The sequence below is a fragment of the Aedes albopictus genome, chromosome 3 (assembly GCF_035046485.1).
Source record: "Aedes albopictus strain Foshan chromosome 3, AalbF5, whole genome shotgun sequence".
Lineage (NCBI taxonomy): Eukaryota > Metazoa > Arthropoda > Insecta > Diptera > Culicidae > Aedes > Aedes albopictus.
The window spans coordinates 127,308,448-127,328,434 of NC_085138.1; the positions used below are offsets into that span (position 1 = coordinate 127,308,448).

General features: G+C 40.2%; 1 protein-coding gene across 1 annotated transcript in view; it reads left to right on the forward strand.

Moving 5' to 3' along the window:
• The window catches only part of LOC109416442 (alpha-2B adrenergic receptor), a 327,397-nt gene extending 307,806 nt beyond the window's left edge, over positions 1–19,591 (forward strand). The window contains exon 6 of the mRNA XM_062860087.1: positions 18,203–19,591. Coding sequence (XP_062716071.1) covers positions 18,203–19,367 — 1,165 coding nt within the window. The 3' untranslated portion in view covers positions 19,368–19,591. The remainder of the gene's footprint in view (positions 1–18,202) is intronic.
• The last annotated feature ends 396 nt before the right edge of the window (positions 19,592–19,987 follow it).

Consider the following 19,987-nt stretch of genomic DNA (forward strand, 5'->3'; position numbering starts at 1 on the left):
TTTCTTGATACGTCGCCCACGAAATTGTCAAAGCACAGAAAAGGATGGATTGGAACAATATGCGGAGGTTTTATGCAAATGTCAATGATGCGTGGAAAGACTTCACCAGTTTCCGCCATGTGCAATGATTGGAAAAAAACATTTGCCGAGCGATGAAATAATGGTGGCTACTAGAGATGAGAAAACTGATTCAATTTTGAGAGTGAATCGCCTCCGATTCACTCTCAAAAAAGAGTCGACTCTTTTGATCGATTCAGTAACTCATTTCCGAGATTTGAATAAACATGTCGATTTTCGATGTGAGCCGACTCCTTTTCGTACATTCCTGCTAGGTTTTAAAAAAAATCTGGCTTCATGGCACGGACGTTGACGATATACACAAACACCTGACCATGACGTTAGTAAAATGCAGGATACACAGATTTTCCTTCATTCCATCAAAGAATCGATTCACTCGTGCGAGCCGGTCACACAATATAAGAATGAAAATATGATGAATTGGTAAAGATTGCGATGTTCTGCGTCGAATCATTATTAGGAGCGCTGCCAATCTAACTTTTGTGACAACTCGTTGGAATCGTAATGAACATAAGTGAATCGTAACTCTTTTGAAAAGAATCATGGTTCACTCACTCGGTTTCGCGAATCGATTCTTTGAGTCGATTCGCGAGTGAGTTACCCATGTCTAGTGGCTACCAGGAGGATAGAATGTTTTAAATATTTATTGAATGATGTCAATGAAGAAATTATATGGAAAAGAGCAAAATTTCCACCTGATAGTCCTCATTGCACTGATTGAGAACCACTGTTTGAGTACAGGAAAAATCCCACAACTTTTCCTCCCATTTATTGCCTGCGCTAAAGCTGAGCTCGAGTGATCCACTACAACGCACCACATCACGCAGCGGAGGTCAGAAAATCGCATTTGCCGTGCGAATGAACGCTTTGCTATGATACGACGTGACAGAGTGGAAGGATTTGCGTACACTAGCTGACTGGTTGGTTGGTTGGTTGGTTGGTTCGGGGGCAAGCCAATTTGGTGGACCCGTGCACTTGATCCAATTTGGTAAGACTTGCTGATGCGTGTGGTTCTTTGCACAGTTTTGGGCTTGGATTTACTGACTGCCCTCTGAACAAGTGGGGTTTGTAGTAGGAGAATACAAAAACAGTCTCGCAGTTCTGCTTTAAGTTGACGCAAATGGATGAGAAGCTTAACGTGTTTGGCAATCTATCAAACGGAAGTCGCATGGGTGGGTACGGATACATAGCAGTCATCAAACAAAAAAGAATGGAACTTGGTGACATGACTTGAGGATTGTCCTTGGAATGGTTTGTTTGCTCCTTGAAGCTATTGAATAAAGAATAGATGTACATAAAATCCGGACAAATTTCTGTTTAAATTTTATGGATTTTCTCTATCGTTTCTGTTTATTGAAGAGTAGTATTTGTAATCGGTAAACGTGACCTCAAATGTCAATGATAAACCAACAAAAGAGTAGAGTTTCCCAAAACGAAATATTCCTAGGGTTCCTGGTTCTTTAGAAAATTACCTCAATGATTGCCAAAAAAAGTTCGTGCATGTATTTCTTCAAACATTTTGAGAGCATTTCTTCCGAAATATTGTCAGAGTTTACTTCAAGAGTTTTTTTTTCGGGAATTCTTCTGGAGTTCTTTTAGAAATTTCTTAAACAATTTTATGAATTCCTCCAAAGATTTCTTCAAACACTGTTGTTCTTGAAGATTTTTTTTAATACACATAAGGATGATTCGTTCGAGTACTTTAATACATGTGATCAAAGATTCTCTCAAGCATTTAATAGGTATTTCTGAAAGAAAATTCTCATTAGATCTTTCTAATAGCCAGCAGGGATTGCTTTGGATTTATTAAATAATACGTTTCGTCAGGGATTCTATCAGAGTTTTTTTTTGGTAATACTTCAGGGGTTTCTTCAAAGATTCTATCAGCAATTCCTGCAGAAACGAGAATGCATTCCTTGACGTTTTTTAAAAAAATGTCAAAAAATTCTTCTACGAAAACTTGCAGAGGGGTTTCGAATAATCCTTCTACCATGAAGATGTTTGTGTACTAATCCCTCCAGAAATTGCATCAGAAATTTTTATAAGAAATTTATAAGAAATCCTCCAAGGGTACCTCTACGAGATCACAAAATTCTTCAAGAAATTATTGATGAAGTTCTTTAGCAATTCCACAAGGTAGTTGTTGGTTTCTGTAGAAATTTTTGAAAGAATCTATATAGAAATACATCACCGGATATCATCAGGGATCCCTTAGGGATTTCTTCAGAAATTTCTCAAGCATTTTTGCTTGAAGTTATGAAGGTAGCTTATAAAAGTTGCTACAGATATTCTCTCAAGCATTCATCCCAAAATTCAACCTGAGCTAACTTCGACGCTTTTTAAGATTTTTTTCCAAGAAAATATTTAGCAACTGTATCTAGGAATATCCAAAGTCATAGCTTTTAATGGATTTCTTCAGGAATTCTCTCAAGTCTCGTTTCAGCAATTTGTTGTGTATTTTTTGGAAAAAATCAGCGAAAATTATTCCTGGAGGAATATCTGAAATAATTCTTACAGGAACCTCTGATGGAATACTAGAAGTTATTTCGTACGAAACCGTAGGAGTAATTTCTGAAAAAAATACTCAAGAACTCTTGGAAAATTTTGCGAAGGAACTTCTGCAGATTTTTTTCTAGTTTAATATCTCTAATATTCCCAAAAAACTCAATGGAAAAACTTTCGAAAAAGTCTTCAGTAGAATAATCTACGATCTCAGGTAGTAATTTTGAATAAATCTCTGAAAAAACAGCTGAAGAAATCCCAAGGAAATTCTTGTAGGAATCCTAGAAGGAATTTATGTTGAACATCATGGGGAAATTTTACGAGAAACCGTTGCTGGAATTCCCAAAAAAGTTTATTAGAAAAAATCCTAAAGAAATCTTATGTTAAAATTTTAAGATAATTTCCAGAAAGCATTTCTGGAGAAATCTGCGTGCGTATTTCTAAAAAACTTCCCACAGAAATTCCTGGAAAAACGTCTAGATTAGGTTCTTTAAGGATCCACTATAAACACTCTTGAAATGTTCCTAAAACAATTCCTGACGAAATTCAAAGGAAAAGTTTCTGGATAAATTCCTTGAATATTTTTATTTTATTCTTAATCACTTAAACTAATTTACAGCTCTATTGTCCACTAGGGCACTACGTAAGCGATCTCAATTGACAGCTGCATCTACAGTATTGTACAGCGCCTAGATGTTTTCTATTATACTTTATCGAACTGGTTGCCTTTCTGCTGCTTTCACTTTTCTACTCTATACATGGTAGAATGATGAGCACAAGGATGCTGGATGGCCGTTGTTCCTTTCCAGTCCGATTGGGGGTCCATTATAAGTAGCAGTTCGCCGATATCCAGGTATCCGGGTCCGTTTGAGCCATGGGGCTCAGAAGAGGGTCAGTGTCAGCCGCTCTCGGTGAAGAGCAACTGACGAAAAATTGCATATGCCGGGGCTGGGAATCAAACCCATGACCATCCGCATATGAAGCGAACGTGTGACCAACTACGCCACGGACCCCGACTTCCTTGAATAATACACGGAGGAATTCAAAGCAAAGAAGTATCGGAGAGTTTTCTGGGGAAATACATGGAGGAAAATCTGAAGAAAATCCTGCCTGAATCACTGGAGAAGTTCCTGCAGTATGTTATGGATGATTCCCTCAAGAAATTTCTGGACACATTCCTGCAGCAGTATTCATTAGAATATGTAAGGTAATTTTGGAGCAAATCTCTGGTGGACTTCCTGAAGAAATACCTGCACGAATTTCTGAAGAATTCTCTGAAAGATTTGCTTTGATCGAATTAATAAAGGATTCGAAAAAGAATTAACGAAGGAATCCTCCATGAATTTCTTTAGACAATTCTTCAGATGTTCATCGGAATTTCTCCATAAATTCCTTCTGATTTTCCAACGGAAGTTTTTTTTTTTTCTCAGATTCCTCCTAGAGCTCTTTCTGAGGTTCATTCAGAATCAGAAGCATCTTCTGGAATTCCTTCAGGAGTGGCATCAGAGTTCTTTCTAATATTTCTTCGGAGGTCCCTTCGAGGGACCCCAGGAGTTCTTACTGAAATTATTCTGACAGTTTATTCTGGTGTACCCCGAAAATTACTTCTGGAAATCCTCAAGATGTTCCTTCTTGGATGTGTCAAGAAGAACCCTGTAGGATTTCCTCCAGCAGTTCCTTCTGACAATTCTTCAAAAGTTTCTTCTGTGATTTTTCAAGGAGTTTTCTCTGAGATTCCTCCAGGAGTTCCTAGAAGCTGCTTTGATGGATACCTCCTGAAGACCCTTTTGGGCTTCCTCCAAGATTTCCCAAGCTTGACCAGGAGTTTTTTATATTCTTAACCACTTAACCTATTTTACAGCTCTTTTGTCCACTAGGGCACTACGTGAGCGATTCCAATTGGCGGCTGCACCTACACTTTGTACAGCGCCTAAATGTATTCTATTATATTCTCATTCTTCTAAATCGAACTGGTTTGCGTTTGTGCGGCTATCACTTTTCTACCCTGTCCTTGGGGTAGAATGATGAGTACGATGATGAAATGATGTGTGGCTGTTGTTCCTTTTCCAGTCCGATTGAGGGTCGTCCATTATAGGTTGCCGTTCGCCGATATCCAATTATCCGGGTCCGTTTGAGCTATGAGAGCTCAGAAGAGGGTCATGTGCCAGCCGCTCTCGGGGGGAAGAGCAACTAACGAAGTGCCGGGGCTGGGATCGAACCCATGACCATACGCTTATGAATTTGACCAGTTGTTTCTGGGATTCATCCAAGAGTTCTTTCATAGATTGCTCCTGGGAATTTCAACTTTGATTTCTTCCGGTAGTTCGGTCTTCCTTTACCAATTTCCTCAAGAGCGTTCTGAGTTCTGGAGTTTTTATTTTGAGATTCCCTAAGAGGTTCCATCTGGAATGCATCCAGGAGTACCAGAAATCCTCCAGTAATTATTTTTTTGATTCTTTCAAACATTCCTTTTGAGATGTAGGGAATCGCGCCACTTGGGCGGTAGCTTCTATATTCGTCTGTTTTCCACTATCACTCAGTCAAATTTGAACCAATTGACACAACTTTTGGAATGTGGTGAGATAGGTATAGTATCTACCCGTGCACAACATTTCAAGTCAATTGGTTCAAAATTGACTGAGTTATAGTGGCAAACAGACGAATATAGAAGCCACCGCCCAAGTGGCGCGATACCCTATATAAAGGTTCCTTAGGGGAATGTTTTTTTTTTTGAATGTCTTCCAAACTACTTTTTCCGGGATTCCCAGAAGGAGTTCCTGTAGAAATGTAAGCACAGAAGGAGCTTTTGAAAGAAACCCAGAACGTACATTTGGAGGAATTTTTATAAAACCACTAAAGGATTTCAATAAAAAAAAATATTGGGGAATGTGTTGGAAGAATGCCGAAAGGCGATAAGTAATCCCGGAAGGAGTTCCATATTGAATTCCGGAATAAGTTCTAGGAGGAATCTCCCAAGAAATTTTTCCTGGATGAAACCAAGAAATAAATTCTGGAATTTCTGAAGAAATGCCTGGAAGGAACTTCCTAAGCAATTCCGTGAAGAACTTCTTGAGGAAACCTGGAAATCTTCCAGGGTGAAATAACCGATGGGATCCCAAAAGGAACATCTGGTGTAATCTTCGGAGAAAATCCTGAACGAATTCCTGAAAAAAGTAAGAAAGACTTTCACGAAAGAATTCTAGAAGGAGTTCCTGAAGAAATCCCGATAAGAGTTAATGAAAAATTCCGCAAGAAATTCTTGGCGGAATCCAGAAAACATCTCCTGTATCAATCCAAGAAAGAATTCGTAAAGACATCTCAGAAGAAACTCCTTGAAAAATTCCAGAAGACTCTCCAAGAAATCCTTGAAAGAAGAAGTGAACTCCGGAAGGAAAACCTTGGAAAAATCCTAGAAGGTTCTCCAGAAGGTATCCGTCGTTATATCAAAGTGTACGCTATATCGAAGTAGAAAAAAAATGTTTAGTGATGATTAATGTGATGTAAATTTATCCTCAAATAATGATTTCCTTGAAATTCACAAAACCAATAATAAAAACCCGGATTGATCCACCTAGTGGTGATAGTGCCTTTCTCGTCGAATATGTACTCATGACGTTTCCGTTGACGTGAGCTGAAATGTTCCTGAATCATGAGAATACTTTACTTAGAATTTTATCAGAGCCATCATTGCATCATTGAATTGACTTTAAACTTATTGATGGCACATATTCCAACGTTATGTTCAACGTATAGGCAGAGCTGGAAAATATCAGATCTCTCAGTTGACAGCTTGACCTCCTTCACTATCACTGGAGGCCGATCAACACCAAGACGATACAACTTTTTCACAAACAAAGATACCTTAACGATTTTCGACAAAGAATTTTCTACACACTTCTACACACGTTATATTTTATTATCATGCATGTAAAATTTGACAAAAACATGCAAGTAACTGAAATTTTTCATACTGAATCCCATTCAACTTTCAACCACATTACAGTGCGTGAGGGAGCAACCAGTCGCACAAAAATTTTATGCAGTCATTTTAGACGCGAAAGAGAATTGAAAAAGTTTGTTCGGAGTTATTACGATTAAATTTAAATTTTCCCATACAACGTTGACCCATCCTTCTGCATTATTACATCTCATGAATCTGAAATGCTGTGATTGGATGAGATCGTCTTAGTTTTGTCAAGATATCTATCGCTTGCTTTAATTTTTCTCACTTTTGAATTCCGACGAAGCACCCAACGCTAGTTTTGGAATACTACCGGTAGTTTCTTACGTGGTCTGAGACTATTTTCTTGCTAACCATTCATCAGGTTACCTAAGGAGCCGCGATTTGATGTGTCGCATGCATGTGTTTGGTTCACTTGAATATTTGGCGGTGGAGCGGGCCTGGTTTGATGGTTAGAACACAAGACTATCATGCCAAGGGCCTGGGATCGAATCCCACTCCCGACATATTCACAAAATGTAGGTTCTTCCTTCGGAAGGGAAGGGTTCCGAGATGAACTAGCTTCGAGTTAAAAATCTCGTTAATAAAGACAAAAAAAAAATTTGGTCTCTTCCGGAGGGAACCCGGAACCGGTTCCAGAACACCACCGGTTGTCTCAAATATGGTCTAAAACTATTTTTTACTAACCATTCATCAAGTCGCCTAAGGAGCCGCGATTTAAAGTGTCGCATGCATGGGGTCGGTTCACTTTTATATTTGGCCACATATGGCGGGACATACGGAACCGATTCCTGAACACTACCGGTAGAATCTTAGGTTGTCTGAGACTATTTTCTTGCTTATCATTCATCAAGTTATTGAAAAAGCCGCGACTTGATGTGTCGCATGCCTGGGTTTGCTTCACTGTTATATTTGGTTATACGTAGCCGGTGGGACGCCCGGAACCGGTTCAGGAACACTACCGGTTCAGATATGATCTGAGACTATTTTCATGTTAACCGTTCATCAGGTTATTGAAAAAGCTGCGATTTGATGAGTCGCATGTATGGGTTTGGTTCACTTTTATATTTGGCCACTTCTGGTGGGACCTTCGGAACCGGTTCCGGAACATTACCGGTTCAGATATGGTCTGAGACTATTTTCTTGCTTACCGTTCACCATATTATCGAAAAAACCGTGGTTTGATGTGTCGCATGCGTGGGTTTGTTGCATTTTCATATCTAGCCCCTTCCTGGGGTACCGATCCGGAACGCCTAAATGGCCATAATTCCGGAACGGCTGGACCGATCCGAACAATTTTCAATACCAAACAATGGGATCAGATTCCGCGTCGAATGAACCGTCGGTCATTAAAATCGGTTGAGATTTACTGCCGAAAAGTGACGTGAGTTCGTTTGTACACATACACACACACATACACACACACATACACACACACATACACACACACAGACATCACCTCAATTCGTCGAGCTGAGTTGATTGGTATATGTGACTCGAATCTCCGGGCCTCCTATCAAAAAGTCATTTTGTTTTTTATTCTTAATCACTTAACCTTATTTACAGCTCTATTGTCCACTGGGGCACTACGTGAGCAATTTCAATTGACAGCTGCACTTATATTTTTTACAGCGCCTAGAATCTATTCTACTTTATCGCTGCTTTCACTTTTTCTACTTTATACCTAGTAGAATGATGAGCACAAGGATGATGATGGATGGCCGTTGTTCCTTTGGAGTCCGATTGGGGGTCCATTATGAGTAGCAGTTCGCCGATGTCCAGGTATCCGGGTCCGTTTGAGCCATGGGGCTCAGAAGAGGGTCAGTGTCAGTTGTTCTCGGGGGAAGAGCAACTGACGAAAAATTGCAAGTGCCGGGGCTGGGAATCAAACCCATGACCATCCGCATATGAAGCGAACGTGTGACCAACTACGCCACGAACCCCGGCTAAAAAAAAAAAGTCATTTTTGGAGTGAACATATAGCCTTTCCAGTACACTTAGTGTACGAGAAAGGCAAAACATGATTTTTTCACTAATTAGTCATTTTATTTCGACAAATATTCAAATGACGTCATATCGATATAACGTTAACTATTTTTCCACAATTTGCGCTAATTATGAGTAACAAGTCTAATACTGCAATCAAATATTGATTTGAGTGGTTTCGTAGTATTCCTGGGAGTTATTACTGGTAAAAATGATTACTTTCACTGTTGTACGTTACATCGAAGCAAAATCTACGTTATATCGAATTCGCTCTACCGATGGTACGCTCTATCGAGGGTCCGTTATATCGAAGGTTATCTGTACCAGAAATAATATCATTTATCTGTTTTTTTTTTAATTTTTCAACCTTAGTTTCGATAAAACAGCTGCCATTTTGAATTGTGACCCATCTTGAATTTTAGATCGCCATCTTGGAAATTCTGGTTGCCATTTTTGGACTCCAGACATCTTCCCCATATCAAATATATCCATATTGCATTGTTTCAGAGCTCATATCTCTATTAAACAGCTGCCAATTTGAAATTCGAGACACCATATTGGATTTTATCCGCCATCTTGGATGCTGTAGTCGCCATTTTTGGACTTCAGACATCTTCTCCATACCAAATACTGCATGGTAGAGCTTCGAACTCCGTGAAACAGCTGAATTTGAAGCTGCCATCTTGGATATTATGGATGCCATTTTAGGGTTCCGGACATCTTTTCCATAGCCTATAAATCCATTAAACAGTGGCCATCTTGAATTTTTAGACGTCATATTTTATATTCTGGTCGCCATTTCTTAGGGGTCGTCCATAAATGACAATTTCTGACACCCCCCTTCCCCCTCGTAGCCTATTTTCCCATACCTAATACATGGCTCGCAGCACTTTCGGAGACTCCCCCTCCCCCCTAAAATGTTACGTCATTTATGGACGACCCCTTAGAACCAGTCATCTTCCTCGTGCAAAAAATACCCATATTGCATGAGAGCCTAAAACTCCATCAAACAGTCGCCATGTTGAATTTTGAGCCGCCATCTTTGATATCCTGGTTGCCAGTTTTGAACTTCAGACATCCTCTCCGTATCAACTATACTCATATTGCATGGTTTTGGAGCCTAAAGCTCCATAACAACGGCCATCTTTGTGGACCGACATTTTGGATATTCTTGTCGCCATTTTTGGACTCCGGACATCTTCCCCATACCAAAAATACCTATCCAAGCAACAATATTGACCCTTTCACACCCGACGTTTTATGTTTAAAGAAAATATTTTTGATTTGTTGATTTGGATCGAAGCCTGAAGATCGACCGTCGCAATCGCAAAAACAAATGGAGAGGCTTCAGACGCAAGGGTGTCCCTGAGAAAATCATCGGCCTCATTGAAGCGCAGTTCAAGGCATTTCCGTGCAGAGTACTGCACAACGATCCTAGGAGATGCAATTGATCGTGAAACAAATCGTGGGTTGCTGTGGTAGCCCATTACCATGTCGCACCTAAATGACTTCGAACTGGCTGATGACGTTGCTCTCCTAGCACAACGACGCTCTGATATGCAGAGCAAGCTCGATGATCTTGTCAATCGCTCCTCAGCGACAGGTCTTACCATCAACGTCAACAAGACCAAATCGTTGGAATCACTGTCAATCCTTTCAGCTTTACGGTAGCTGGGTAAGCAGTGGACAAGGCAGTGGAGAATGTTGAAAGCTTCCAATATCTTGGTAGCCAAATGGCGTCCGATGGTGACACCAAGATCGACATAGGTGCACGGACCAAGAAGGCAAGAGTTGTTTTTGCGAGTTTAATAAATGTATGGAAAAACAATCAGATCACACGGTGTGCTGAAACACGATTATTATCGCACTTTCATGAACCTAAAATCTTTTTTCGTTATAAGTTAGCCTTAACTGCATAGAAAATGATTCGGGGTGGTAGAAAATCTTTCATCGGGGAAAATTATAAAAAAAATGATTTTAGTATTCTACCATTTTTCTCATATAAACTAGTATTACGCAAAAAATAGTAAAACTGAACTCGTCTTAAAAATGACACTTTTTCAATCATAAATTTTTAAACCCTTCGAGTGAAAAAAGCGTTGAAGTTTTTTCAACGAATAACAAGTTGTTTACGACGTTCTATTCATGTGCCCAGCCCACTATAGTCTGCCAAAACTCATGTATCTGAAATAGAGCGCTATACATAAATTGCATGATCTTTATGTGAAGGTATTGCTTCTTATCTCTTGCGGATTTCACCCAGACAAATTCGATTTCATTGTAAGGTCGACTTCAGTGTTCGCAAACTTCAGGAAGCTTGCTCGGTTTATGTTGCTGGCAGCAATTAACTTAGGGATGTTTTTCAACAAGCCCGCAGACCATATCTTCATCTTCTCGGATAGCCTTAGTTCTATTGAGGCAATCCGGTCGATGAAACCTGCAAGCTGTAAGGCATGTATCTTACTACCTATCAAAAATAATGGGTGCACTGGTCCATTTTGCTTGCCAGGGTTCTCTGCAAAGTTGGCAAAATGTCCTACCATTAGTCGCTAGACGCGCATTTACACAGAATTGATCTCGTGTTGAGCAATATTTGTGCTAAGAGCTGTTCCGGTTATGATGACACCGACCACTTAGCTTGGCAGTGCCCGACTAATGACGCCTCCAGAGCTCTACTTTTGGATACCCTAGAGTCCCGAGGTAGACAACCTTTTGTTCTTGTGAGAGATGTGTTGGGGACCCGTGATGTTACATATGTACATGGGATGTATTTTCGACTTTCTTTGTTCTGCTCGTAGAAAAGTTTAATTCGCTTGTGTTTTCATCCCCATTTTATTTCTCTGTTTTTGCCTTTTTTGTGTTGTTCCATCCGGCAGAAGAATAACACACTTCAATCTGGTATCCAATTGCTACAAAGACAACGAACATGCCATCAAGATATAACTCCCGGATGAATTTCAGAGAATCCTTACCCCCAATCCTTTCCAAGTCCATGATTAAAGACTATTGTGACATACCACCCTCGAGCTGCCATGAATGCCCTGGCTTCGAACCATACTAACTATGGCATAAAAGAATGTATTCGTACATAACATACAAAAATTGAATTTCGAAAAAAAAAAAAAAGATAAAATAAACATTAATGAGTATATCTTCTTGTTGCCGGGACCCGTGGCGTAGTGGCTACACGTTTGCTTCATAAACAGATGGTCATGGGTTCGATCCCAGCCCCGGCACTTTCGTCAGTTGCTCTTTCCCCCTGAGAGCAGCTGACACTGACCCTCTTCTAAGCCCATGCCTCAAATGAACCCGGATACTTGGACATCGGCAAACGGCAACCCATAATGGGCCCCCAATTGGACTGGAAACAGGAACAAGCAACAGCCACACATCAACATCCTCGTGCTCATCATTCTACCATGATAGGGTAGAAAGTTAAAGCAGCGCAACGGCAACGAGTTCGAAGTAGTACTATTTGAATAGAACACACTTAGAAAAAATCACCGACTTCGGTAATATTTTACCGAAATCTCAACCGTTAAGTTTTTTACCGGAAAAATTCGGTGAAGTTTACCGAACTTCGTTAAAATTTGACAGATAAACGATAACATTTTACCGAAATTTAGTAATTTTTAAGTTTTTAGGTAAAAAACCATTACCGAACGCTCAGCAGTTGAGATTTCGGTAAAAATTACCGAACGCGACTAGCTGTGAATACACTTGGGCGCTGTACAAAGTGTATGTACAGCTTCCAATTGGAATCGCTCACGCAGTGCCCTAGTGGACAAGATAGCTGTAAATTAGGTTAAGTGATTGAAGAATAAAAAAAATCTTCTTGTTACTACTCAAATAATATCCTTCGTTTGGTAGTTTTGCCAGTTACATGAAAAATTGAACAGCATCAGTGATATTACTGACAGATATATTCACGTGGAAACTAGTGCAATTAGTTGTAGTTAGGATATTATTTCAGTAGTAACAAGAAGATTGACTCGGTAATGTTCATTCTCTTGTGACCTTGTTCTGGCCTAAATTCGCATCCTTTTAACTTTTTTAGGGTTTTGTCTGGGTGAAATCCGCAAGCACTGTATCAAATTTAAACCATCGCGCAACAATAATGGCAATGGTGCAACCTGCATTTGTTGCGACAAACCACCCAACGCGACATAGATTTGTCCTAACTTGGATAGAATAGGATAAAGATCGTACTCCACGAGTTTAGAGATTTTTAAGCCTTGCGTTGTGATTTTGAGAGGTAACTTCGAGTCGGTAAACACTGCACCGCTGTTGAAGATCTACCATCGAACATTTTCGATTTTGGGTTAGCAATAATCAACAAAAATTTTCGTGATGTTCGTGATCTGTTATTGGTTACGATAAAGAGTAATCGCTGCGCCTTCTTTGTTGCTTGTTTTGTGCGACTTTTGCCCGCAAAAGATAAGAAGCAAAACCTTCAAATAAAGGTTATGCAATTTATGTATAGCGCATTATTGCTGATATATGAATTTTGGCAGACTAAAGTGGGCTGGGCACATAAATATAACGTCGAAAACAACTTGTAATTCGTTGTTAAAACTTCTACGCTTATTTCACTCAAAGGGTTCAAAAATGTATCATTAGAAAAGACACACACTAAGGCGAATTCAGTTTTACTATTTTTGCATAACACTAGTTTATATGAGAAAAATGATAGAATACTAAAATCAAATTTATTTTAATTTTCCCCGATGAAAGATTTTCTACCCTCCCGAATCTTTTTCTATACGCTTAAGGCTAACTTATAACGAAAAAAGATTTTAGGTTCATGAAAGTGCGATAATAATCGTGTTTCAGCACACCGTGGATCAGTCGACACTCCAGTATTCGAATTTTCAATTCGAACGTGAAATCTGTGCTGCTATACGCCAGTAAACCTGGTGTGTATCAGTGGAGAACACCCAACGGATGCAGGTCTTTATCAATAGATGCCTGCGGTTTATATTTCGTGCATGGTGGCCTCACTATTGGATCTCCAACGTGGAGCTTAACATCCACGTACCCGACCCCGGACAACTCATTTTTAAAATGCTGGCATTTCGTCATTTTTCATCCGATTTTTTTTAAGTTGCCGTCAATCAATCATAAACTGGTGCTAGTTTATTATGTGAGGTTTTTTTTGTCACCGTTGAATTTTATGTTTCGAGATTTGTTGATTTTTTTCGGTTTATTATATTCAAGTGGCCATGCAATATCTGGAACCATTCCGGGGATATTCCGGATTGTGTTGGGGTCAGGAGGGTGGTCAAAATGGCTAAAAGTGATTATTTTGTTTGAACTATCGATTTTCAGCGATTTTTTTTTACTGTGAACAGTGAAACACAACTGCGATAACCAGATTTTAGTAAGTTGACCCGTCCGAATCGCCGTGATAGGTTCCACGGCCCAAGTAGCACCTGCAACTAAAATGGAAATAATCATCGTTGCAAACATGTTGCAACTGAGTTTTCATGAAACAAACAAAATTAAAACCTATTAAAATCCTGTTGTTAATGCTAAACTGAGGTGTAACAGTTTTATAACAACTAGCAAAATGAAAACAAACGTCATCATTAGTTGAAACTTGTGCATCCAATTTGTAACTGAAGTATGATCTGATTGTTTCAACGAATCTTAGTTACAACCGTTTACAAACCAAATCAACCAAAACATTGATCATGATTGTTATAAACATGTTACACCTGGAACTTATTTAGAACATAACGAACAATTTTGACAGAAGTTCCAAAATGTGCGGCAAAATGTTTTTGTGATCACTAAAAATATAAAATGCACTATAGATGAGATAAATGACAAAATCGAAATATAGACGTGGAATTTTCTCGTGCTGCGTTTTTGCCTTCCGCCTGTCAGTATTTTTAAGAAATTTGGAAGCTGATTCTTCCGTTTTGGACTGTTATTAGTATTTCAGTTTCAAATATTAATTAAATATGCGCGTTGTTTGGAAGGATACTGAAGAGTGTGTGTTTTTCGGGGAAAGTGATTACGAACTCTGGAATAGAATGAAGATCAGAGTTCAGCGACGGGAGTTACGCCCTGAAGAAGATGAAGGAAAAAGTGTGTGGCTAACGAAAAGCTCATGGTGATCGTGATCGTAATGGGATGGCGCAAGCGAGCGAACGTCCGCCGGATTATCGTGACGCAAACCATTACTGGGACACTTCTTCCCCGCAACCGGAAAGGGCAAGCGATGTTTCTTCGACGAAGATGTTTCAAAATTGGTGAGAAAGTTCCTTTTAAATTTAATGCTTTTTATACATTTATGAAAATGGCGTACATATCCTGTACAGTCAAATCCACTATTATGTGTACAATTTGGTAAGGTCATTCCAATCATCCGCCCGGAATCGGTTTTTAGTGGCTCTTCAAGCGTAAATTATTTTCAAATCTGCGTTCATTTTCATTGTTTTTGTTTGATCCGTGCTTTTTTGCTTACAATTAGATGATCGACATGGGACCACAAAAACCACAAAACAATTGGTGAGATCTTTCTATTATTATTTATTTATTATAAGTTGGAAATTCGCTATTTTCAACATCCTTTCATCTATTGGAAGCTGCTTCAGTTCTGGGCTCTTTCTAAGTTGATGAAGGGATTTATAAATGCTTGCAAGGACTTGGCCAGGTGTGTGGAGCTGAGTGGGTCTATGACATTGTAGATAGTAGCGACATCAGCAATATCAATGGATATATTCAACTTTGCAACTCCATCCAAGATTTGTGCAAGTATTCATGCTATGCTATGCTATGCTACTAAAAATATAAAATGCACTATAAAAAACCAAAATGTTTCAAAAATAACGAAATCATGTACAAATAAAAGGTAACCTTTTCTTTATAAATTTTTCAACATATTCCAAATTTTATAAAATCAAAGTGGTAAAATAGAAAAAAAATCTGATTGGAAGTATAATATTGACCCAATAAAAAATTCTGGCTCATTTTCGCAGTACCGAACGACTAGTACCTACCACTGGAAAGATTTGAATACATGGGGTTTTAAGAAATCTCACGTAACGTACAAAAATTAGTTTCCCACGAAAAATTTTACAAAATTTTCGGTACGTAATAAATGGCCTTTTATCGACGTAAATGGGAAGTACACGTCCAAGTGTCTGCTTTTTTGGTTATTTATGTCCTACACGAACAATTCAAACTACCTTATTTTGGGTCGATTTTACCCAAAAATGAGTACATCAAACTGATTAGTTACCCAAAATTAGGTTGTTTTTCCTCTCTCTCCCACAGATGTTGTCGTAAATAAACAGAAATGCGTGTATCCAATGGGGGTCCTTGAGGCCAATAAGCCAATTTCGGGTAAATGAAGATTTACCCAAATTTGGGTTGAAGGAAGGAGGTCATGGGTTCAATTTACCTACTCTTGAATATGTTTTTAGTTGGAGGTAAAGGCAATTTACCTTGCGTGAGTTTAATCGATTCACTCAAATGTTGACTTATTGGGCCGAACTATAGGATTGCGTCAAAAAAATTCAATTTTTGGCGGTTCCACATACCACGTGCAGCATTGTTGTACTTTGTCAATACGGATTCCCATAGGCATGATTCAGCAAATAGTATCTTTCTAAATTCTAAAACTAATGTTCAGCATTTTATGGGTGCATGAAATAAGCTGCTGAAATTCACTCCGCCAAAGCAACATGGCGAGTTAATTTTTCCCACAAATGCCTAAATGTTCACTCGCAAAGTGATGGGTAGACTGAGGCGCGTTGAGAACACGAAGCTAAAATGCGTAACTTACCGATAAATCTGGAACGGCACACAAAAAGACGTTCTCGGTCAGCCTTATTTGCTGCATATTTATGCACACAATTTATTATTCACATGATCGAAACTGTTGATGCATAATAACTGGCAATGACGAATGTGGTGACTAGCTGACTAGTTGTCGAATCGGTTACCATTTTTTAAGTCGACTATAAGGTGTATCTTGGTTATAATTCGATTGCGTATTAAAACCGTTTATATCACGAATGGATGTTTTATATTGGCTCCACCTCTTGCGCTTTTTTGGTTGCAATTTAGTCGTTAATAAGACGATTGGTTTAAATGGCATAACTTTCAATATAGTTGCATACAAATTACAGGAACTTATTAATGTCCAAGTGTGTTGCTTGGGGGGGCCCCATTGGAGACACTTCTGGTTTCCAATCTAAACATGCCGTGCGACATATCAATCTTCATGATTTCGGATGACTGAGTCAGAAACGATGGACTGAGGTCCGTATCAACTAATTATGGCCACCACGGAACATCTAGCACAGGTTCCACGGGGGTGTCATCGGGGACATTTCTGGTTTGCAAGCAAACCATACCGTCCGATGTCACCAAAAACCGATAACGACAGCGATTCGGGAGCGTAATCTGCTTGCAAGCGCTAGATTGGAACCCAGCAGGAGATCGCAGCAGAGGCAGGCCCATAGGTTCATGGTGGAACGCCTCCTCAAAGAAATAAAAAAAAAAGTCGACAGAAATTTAACCTGGCCTCAGGTCACGGAGATGGCCTTCACTTTTCCAGAGATCTTCCAACTCGTTCCTCTGCATCACCATGATTGCTCAATATTGAAATTACGTAGGCAAGAAAAGTCCATCAATAGCGCAACTACTCAATAAACACTAAGTTGAAGAGGTGTAGGCCCGTGGGAAAGTAGAGTCGGAAAGAAGAGAAGAACTACCAAGGTATTGATAATTGTGTGCTATATTTTCGAACTGAGGAAAAAATGTAATCTTCTTATAGCGTTTCATGTACTTTTCTCAAATTGATGTCGGAAAACTCATAAACGAGTGTCATTTAACATTGGCTGTACGGTAGCCTGAATGGAGTAGAAAGCAGAAAAATATCTCATAAATACACACACATACCTACCTAGATGCATCAGTAAAAGAAAATTGTTGAACGATAGCGAGCATGATGATGAGACTAGGAAACATCGTTTGACCGAATGATTTATTGCGACGACGACATACTGACAGCGGTCACCGTCCGTTGCTGGGAAACAACATAAAGAATCATGAACTGCCCGGGTTCCACCCCGCCCCCTAGGTTGATGTGTGTCCATTGGAGTGGAATGGAATGTAGGAAAAATTCTATACGTCTTTTCCATTCATAGACTGTGGTTGAATGAATGAGTCAATGTTGAATGCTTCCTATGCGGAGGTGATGTCAATAGTATACGATGAGGGGGACTATCGTAAACAACGGTGACCGATACCTGTGGCTTCGCTGTACATGAAGCAGAGCTTTCAAGAGCCACAATTAAGATGAAGATATGATGGTCGGAAATGAATTAAGATACTAAATTTCTCTTCAAGTTCTCACTAAGGATGAAGTAACTATGATCATTTTATATTGTCAAGAACTGTCTCAATCCAACGACCAATTATTGTCGATTTAAATGTTTGTCGGCTTTCTCTATGTCTTTGTTGAGGTTGCATCGCCATAAGACTCTTGGTTGCCAAGAACTGTCATTATTTTAAATATGTTATGTGTACCCAAAGGCGAGCACTGTAACTGAACAATATTTTTGTGCCTTCTGTAAAATAATAGTTACATTCACCTCACAATCATGAATATATTTAAACATTCTCAAACCTTTTTTCGCATTTCTTATCTACTTACAGGAAAAAGTCCGTCAGCATGGCAACCAAACCACAACCGCCGAAGAAACGACGCAGCTCAACGTCTGCGTGGATCAACCGGCGCAATTCGGCAACTCCGCCGTCGACTGCAGTGCGCAAACGGTTCAAGAGTCTTCCCTTCGCTGCGTTGCCTCCGGAAGGTGTCGATCCCGAAATCACCGTCGACGAGTTCTACCTTCATGAGGCATTGCTACGCAGCAAAGAAGGCTCCCGCAGACACACCGACGATGACGCCACACAGGCGTTGACCGAAAACGACGACAGCAGCCGAAGCTACAGCGAAACCAGCGAAGGGGCATCGGTGAACCTACTGAAACTGCCACCACCGTGCAAATGTCCATACTTTGGCGAAAGTTGCAACAAGCAGCAATACGAGGGTATTCGACCCGCCGAGATAAAAATCGTAAAAACGACCTCGAACTTTAGCTCAATCTCGAATTTCGACACCCAGATCTACAGCAATATTTCAATCTCATCTCAGCCAACCCGATCGACATCGAGCAGTCTATCGACCCTACCGGCATCGTCGGTAGTGTCTCCCAACAAAAAAGGCAATCACATTAAGAGCGTCTCGGTGGTCACTTGGGACTCTCGACGGCATCAACGGCGCGGATCCAGTTTCGGAGGTGCTCGAACATCGCTACTGCTGACTCCGACCAAGCCGAGTACTTCGAGTAGCAACCTACGCCGATCAGCTACTCTGCGGCATCACAACGAAAGTACGCCGTCTATCGTAGTGTCAGGAGCCCCGAAGAAGAACAGCTCAACGCCTTGCCTGATCCAACGGCAAGCCACCATCCGTTCGCATCACTCGAGGAACTCCAGCGTGATTTCACGGAACTCCTCACGTCACGGGCGCATCATCCTGCTAGAACAGAAAGCGACCAAGGTGCTAGGGGTGGTGTTCTTCACCTTCGTGATACTGTGGGCTCCGTTCTTCGTGCTAAACCTGTTGCCGAGCGTGTGCAAGGAGTGCGAAGACAGCATCAACCACTGGGTGTTCGAGTTCGTGACCTGGCTCGGGTACGCCAGCAGCATGGTGAATCCGATTTTCTATACGATTTTCAACAAGGCATTTCGGGATGCCTTCAAGAAGGTGCTACTCTGCCGATACGGATCGAAACCGGGCTGGCAGCCCAGTAGCTAGCAGCACTGTCCCACTGTTGTCACTCGTACGGTAGCCGTCTAGCACAGGAGGTATCTAGGCCAAAGTATAAGAACCGCTTCCCGTTTTTTCCGAAGTGGGCTCAATGTTGCACTACTATTTTTCTATGAACGTGTACCTATTAGCGAATTTTTACGAGAACATGAAGTGTCGTCGTGTGTTAGAAGGGATAAAAAAAATAAATGTATACACTCTGTTTAGATGAACCACGCCTTGAAAGAATGATGTGTACCGAAAGCCCTCTCAGTTTCATGTTTCATGTTTGATTTTTTTTAACTTATTCGTTTATATGGAAGGTTTGGGCGCCACATTGGCATAAATGAGCCGAAATCTTTTGTTTTTACATTGATTTTACATTTTACAATTTATTACTGCCTTAATACTACGTTAGTTTGGGAAGCCGACGTACTCGCGGCTGTTGCGAGGATTTCAAAAAAGGTTTCAGTGATGATTAGATGAGATGCGGAAGTGCCGTTTATGTGGGGAAAGGGGGGCTTGCTTCTGTAAACCTGAGCGTGTGTTCTCCTTCAGGACCCAACACCCAAAATACATAAGTAGCTGAACAGTAGTTTCTCCAGCTAAAGTTTGCTTAAGAGTTGTTT